The sequence below is a fragment of the Nesoenas mayeri genome, assembly GCF_963082525.1.
Source record: "Nesoenas mayeri genome assembly, chromosome: 5".
In the NCBI taxonomy this organism is placed as follows: Eukaryota; Metazoa; Chordata; class Aves; order Columbiformes; family Columbidae; genus Nesoenas; species Nesoenas mayeri.
In genome coordinates this window covers 57452576-57458575 of record NC_137548.1, presented here as the reverse complement: position 1 = coordinate 57458575, position 6000 = coordinate 57452576, and the positions used below count along the sequence as shown (strand labels likewise).

At 45.0% G+C, this 6000-nt stretch overlaps 1 protein-coding gene across 1 annotated transcript in view; it reads left to right on the top strand.

Moving 5' to 3' along the window:
* Positions 1–605: 605 nt before the first annotated feature.
* Positions 606–6000, top strand: part of DENND2B (DENN domain containing 2B) — a 69620-nt gene continuing 64225 nt past the window's right edge. Inside the window, 4 exon segments of the mRNA XM_080345526.1 lie at positions 606–743; positions 745–1123; positions 1126–1255; positions 5150–5286. Coding sequence (XP_080201652.1) covers positions 621–743; positions 745–1123; positions 1126–1255; positions 5150–5286 — 769 coding nt within the window. The 5' untranslated portion in view covers positions 606–620.

Below are 6000 nucleotides of genomic sequence, written 5' to 3'. Positions count from 1 at the left end.
CGTTTCCCCAAGGACTTGATTTTTTATTTCTTTCTGCTTCTAGGTGTCAATCAGCCTCTCCACCGCCTCTTTTGTCCCCGCGAAGGAGGCCAGCCTACCCTCTCAGTGACAGCGAGGACTCTTGCCGCTCCACTCGGCTCACCAAAGCCTCCAGCTCCAGATTGCGCCTCAAGGACTGGAGCAACCGCACATCTACACTGCAAAGCGCCTCCACGAGCCCATCAGACACCGAGTCCCCAAACCACCCTCTCAAAGCCCTCAGTGTGGGAGCTTTGGACAAAAGACTGTCTGTATTCAAGGCCGAGGAACAAAAGGAGAGTCCAAAGGAGGCTCAAGATGGAGACACGATAGGGAGCCATCCGCTCGCCCGGAGCACTCTGTCCTTGGGCACTGCCACCAACTTGAGGAACCTCTCCCTCAGCCGGGCGAGTGTCCGCTCCCAGGCACTGGACATCAGGCAGAAGATCACAGAATGGGAGTGTCGTCGGGAGCCGTCCCCCAGGCTGAGCGCATGTGTGGACAAGAGGGATGCTGGGGAGAGGTCGGGCAGTGAGAGCTGCCCCAGCGTGATGACCTCTCCCTGCAGCGAGAAGACTTTTGACTTCAAAGGGCTCAGAAGAATGAGCCGAACGTTTTCCGAGTGCTCTTACCCGGAAACGGAGGAGGAGGAACTGCTGGATTCCTGCCATCGGTTCGAAAAGAGACCAGGCAGGAGCGAGCCTCCTGCTGCTGCTTTCCTCAAGGGGCCACGTGAGGAAAGAGTCCTCTGCCGTGCTCAACAGAATACAGAAGATCGAGCAGGCACTGAAAGAGCAGCCTGGCAGAGGCCTTCCCCAGTTACCAAGTAGCTGTTACAGTGTTGATAAAGGGAGGAAAAAGTCTGTGACTCTGACTACTGTAGAAGGACTGAGTGGAACCCTAAGCGATGGCAAAGGAGGGAGTGTTATTTCGGGGAGTGAACCAGAAACACCTACTGAGGCTGAGAAAAGCAGTAAGACAAAACAGGGGGTTACTGCAAACTCATCTTGTCCTAAAATGCTCCTCGAAAGCCCGGCTAACACCGCGGTGAATCCTGTCCCCAAGCCCAAACGCACCTTTGAATATGAAGCAGACAAAAACCACAAACTAAACCAAGCAATGGTCTACCTCCATCTCCTACAGCTGCTGCTCCTCCTCCCCTCCCGTCCACCCCTGCACCCCCCGTGACCCGCAGGCAGAAGAAAGAGTCGCGCTTTCACAGAAAATCCCAGAATAGGTAAAATTCAAGGAAATCTCTTGTGTTCGATCTTCTAATAAATAAATGTGGTGTATTTTTTTAGTAACAATGTTTTAAATTCTCCCTCTAATGCATTGCTTTTAACCTGAAAAATGCTCGGAATTGCGTGCAAGACAAGTAGTTTTTCTGCTGAACTGCACAGATGGGATGCATTGGTACAATACCTCTACATGGTTGCAGTTTGGGAATTCTCCAACCTGCGTTCCTTAATCCCTGGAAAGGCTCTAGGCGATGTGTGCTAAAGGTTATCTCATTTCATTTTGGCACAAATGCCCTTACTTGAGATTTTAGTGGGGCATAATTTCATTGCTCTCTTGTAGTGGGACCACAGCTGATCTGTCACAGTCCTCTCTGTTCACTGCAAAACATACCTGCAGAGGCTTTGTGTTTCCAAAGCTTATTACCGAAGCAGTTGTGTCAGTTTTATGCAATGTCGATGATTTTTTTTTTTTAAATTCAGTGCTCAGAAACGTTGTCTTAGGTTACTATCAATAGCTGTAGAGGATTAATGCTCAGAAAAGTTATATTTTAGCACAGGAAGGCCTTTATATCCTTCCTGAGCTAATGAAGCACAAGAGTCTATGGCTACATTTCCCCAGCAGTCTCTGGAGCTTGGCTTGTTTCAACTACATGATTCCCCTGGACTTCTTGGACATGGTACAATTCTGCTCACTGCTTGGAAAACTGTAGCTGTGGTTGTTAGTAAGCATTCAAAGTACAGCATTTTTAACAAGTTCATCTATCTGTGCATGTGTATGATACAAACATACTCTTGGTATTTAGTGATAAGCTTTGCAAGTAACCGCTAAACAGCATCTCAGTGCACACTATCAGTTCAGTATCTGGTGCATGATGTTAGCTCAATTAGTTAAAAGTTTATGTCAGCACAACCTGACCCGAAGTACGCTAAGGCAGGAAAAGAAGAGGAGCCTTCAGATTCTGCTCTTTACTTTCAAGAGACACCCTGCTTCTCAAATGGATCAAACAGCTCTTCTGGTGACATGTGTTGTTTTCTCTGAGAGAGGCGGGGGGTGGAGAGGGATGTGGAAAGCCAGGCTCTCATTAGCGGTGCTTTTCTTTGAGTTCTGGCAATAATCTCAGTCCAAGGAAGTAAATCTTGATTTTAACAAGAGTTTGTGAAGTGAAGCTAACCTCATTTTGTTCAGCAAGGCATTTCCAACGTACAGAAGACAAACAATAGTTTTTGAATGTTCGGGTATAAACTATAACCTTAGTTGGAAAATGAAGGTGCAAGTGGTAAAATGGTCTGTGGCGTGGGCGGTGGAGAGGAATGAATAACAGAAGATAGCTCTTGCACAGAATCACTGTATGACCTGCAGCTAAGTGATTAAAGTCAGTCTCTGAGTACATACACTGAGTTTGAGACCATAAAAGTCCTATAAGAACCACAGAATTTTGTTACAATGACTTTTCAAGATTAAGTTTTAAAACTTCTTTCAAGAAGGGGTACAATTCATGCTTGCATCGTCTGTTCTGTGGGTTCAGTCTCCCATCACAGCAGAGATAGACAGCAGGACGGTTCAGCAATGGAGCTTTAGTCCTGGGTGGGGCTAGTAGGTATGAGCCCCAAACAGCAGCACTATTTATCAGTTTAAGTTGTGATTAGTGGAGTATATGTTGTAGGATTTACACTGTTAATCATGTATACCGAATGATTCTCGCAAATCAGTTTGACATTGTACAGGGTAGGTTTCCATTTGCCTGTAACACCTTTACCCTACTGTAGTCTGGTGATTTCTTTGGACTTACCTCTGATTAATGATAATCTAAATCCAACCTCCTAAAACTGCAGGTTTGCCATCTGACTTCTACTCTGTGCTGGGTGGAAATCCTTTATAAAATCTTATCTTTATTGTCTTTGCTACTGTCCTTCCTTTAGTTCCAGTAAGGAGAACTGCAGCATTTACAAAGCACTTGACACCATACCAGTCATCTAAGAATGACAGTATTTTGATAATATTAGTTATTGAAATCTCAGTCTCTAAACTGTTGGAGAACAGATGTAACTCATTATGTCTACAGCTTGTAGTTGTGTGTTTCAGATTGAACATACGTGTGGTTTGCACTCACTGGAATGTCACGAGAATGGACTGTGGATATTTATTTTTCCAATATTTTGGTTGAAAACACTGGTTTGTGGTGGCTAATTCAACATTATAATAAAATGGAGAAAAAAAAAATCTCTCATATTTGCCTGCTGGCATAAAGCCAGTCTGTATCCAGAGGACCTCCTTCCTGCCCATGGTAGTTCCTACAGTTTAGATTGATGTGAGCTGGACGTTCTCTGGTGGGTGGAGATCCTCTGGCACAGACAGCACAGGAGAGGAGTGTCACAGGACAGGCTTGGGACACCTGGACCACAGCTGAGTGCCAGTCCACAAAACCACTCCCATGGTCCTATGCAGTGTCACTGCATCGTAGCGGTTCCTTGAAATCTATGAGAATGGGATATTTAACACCTTTAGAGAGTCTCATTTCATACACAGGTATGTCTTCAGTGCCTAAGCATCCTTCTTTATAACTGCCAGAAGGTGTGGAGGAGCAGATGTCTGAATCTGAAAACATGGCTTGTTTCTGCCGCTATCCTGATGTGCGTAACAGGGACCTGACTGTTCTTAAGATTACGGAAAGGAGGAAGAGGGGTCTCCTAAGCCTGCCTCAGACCCGTAAGTCTGCTCCAGCAGACAAATAGGAGGTGGTCTTGTCAAATGCAGTGTCTGTATGATAGGCACTGTACTGCCTGGAGGGACATTCTTGAGTCAAATAACAAGCTGAAGTACGTCTCAAGAGACTCTGTTGCTGCCATATGGATGTGCCATCAACATGTGTTTGACTCCAGCTGGGGAGAAGAGGAAAGGAGGTTGATGGCAGGATGATGTACTGTTCATCTGGCTTGGGTATCAATGAGTGAAGTCAGGGCATCAGCACAGCCCCTGCCAGCCTGTGGGATTCACACTTCTCAGCACAATGTTCATACCATTTCACCATCAGCCCTAAATAGATGAAATGAATGCTAGCCCTTTGTACAGCTGCAACGCAAACTGTGCACCTCCTGACTTCAGTGTAGGTGTTGCCTCAGACAACAAGTGCTGGGCAAACTGGAGAATGTGAAGGGCTTGGGCTCCTCCTCACCCTGAGCTGCTTGGCAGCACTGGGACAGGTTTGGGTGAAAGGCGATTAATCACCATCTGAACCAGTTGCCCCTTACTTTCCTGCCAGAAAGCCCAAACCTTTGGGTCCCCAGCCATCAGTCTGGGCTGCTTGCCTACCCCAGAGTGTCTTAACTTCCTCCGTGCTTTGTCCTTTGCTGCCAGGAATTGACACAGGTCGTGCAAGGGAAATGGCTGATTTTCACAGCGGCCTGCCTTCGGCATTTGTACGCTGACCTTTATGCAGGAACATATCTGGAGGTTGAAGATGTGTTTTTGAACTCAGGGCTACATCTCCCGGAGCAACCGGAGGAGAAACACTCTCCAGAGAAATGTCTTTTTTTTTTTTTTGAGAAGGAATGGCCACATGTTCCTGGGGCCCCTGGCAAGAGCAAAGCGATTTCTTTTCTGTGGGCTGTGCTGTTAACTTACTCTGTAACCTTTGAAAAATACCACATACTTTCTCCCTGTCCACGTAATGGAGATAACAATACTTCCAACCTCATGAAAGTGTCACAGATTGCTATATAAAGACTGCTGTGAGTACAGGACTTGAGGTTCTCTAAAAGTTAGTCTTCAAAGCATGATGTGTAATTTTTTTCTTTTGGTCATTTTTTATATATTTCTTAGTAAACAATGCTCAGCTAAGTATTTGAGTCATTTTGCATTCTATTTACTAATTACTTATTGTTTTAAACTTTAGAAAATCCTTTGAGTTTGAGGATGCATCAAGTCTGCAATCCCTGTACCCTTCCTCCCCGACTGAAAATGGGACTCAGAGCCAGCATAAATTTGGATCCAAGAGCACTTTAGAAGAAAATGCCTATGAAGACATTGTAGGTAAGAACCTGTTGCAGTTCACGGGCTCACAGCGCGATGTTGAGCAGTTGTGGTCAGACTGTGTGTTGTTGAATATGTGCCCTGTGCAAGAACACTCAGTGCTGTCAGTAAAAATGGACTAAAATGGAGGGTAAATGGGTTTGATGCATCAGTGCAAACATAATTCTCTGTCTGCATGCAGGAGGTCTTGATTCCTTTGGATTTCTTTGAATGATGTTGGAAATGAACTTTTTGGTCAGCTTTTTGTGATGCTTTTCAAGAACCAAAATATCCTTTTTATCGAGGCCTTGGCTTGAAGCCTTGAGTGATGTAGAAGTGTGAAGAACTGAACTTGAGATAGTGGTTACAGAACTATCCAACAGTGAGATTAACCTCACAGGCCTTGTGTGGTCAGCCTGAGCTTTTCAGGACTCGGTCTGGACTGCCCCAAAGCAGCTGTTCATAGTGCCATTCCTTGTCTCCCCTCAGTCCCAGTTGCTGGTTAAAGAAAAATTAATTTCCTTTAGCTATACAGCCATCAGGAACGCACAACAAAAATGCTATTTTGATTAAGCTTCACAAGAAAAACATGTTTCTTTCGGTCTTAGAAGGAAATGTATGGCCTATGCATACATTCTTTTAACATCAAAAAAGTTATAATTACCAAAAATTGGGCAGTCCTTCAGAGCACAGATTTACCACACAAGTGATGAATATCTGCATTGTTTTTAACTC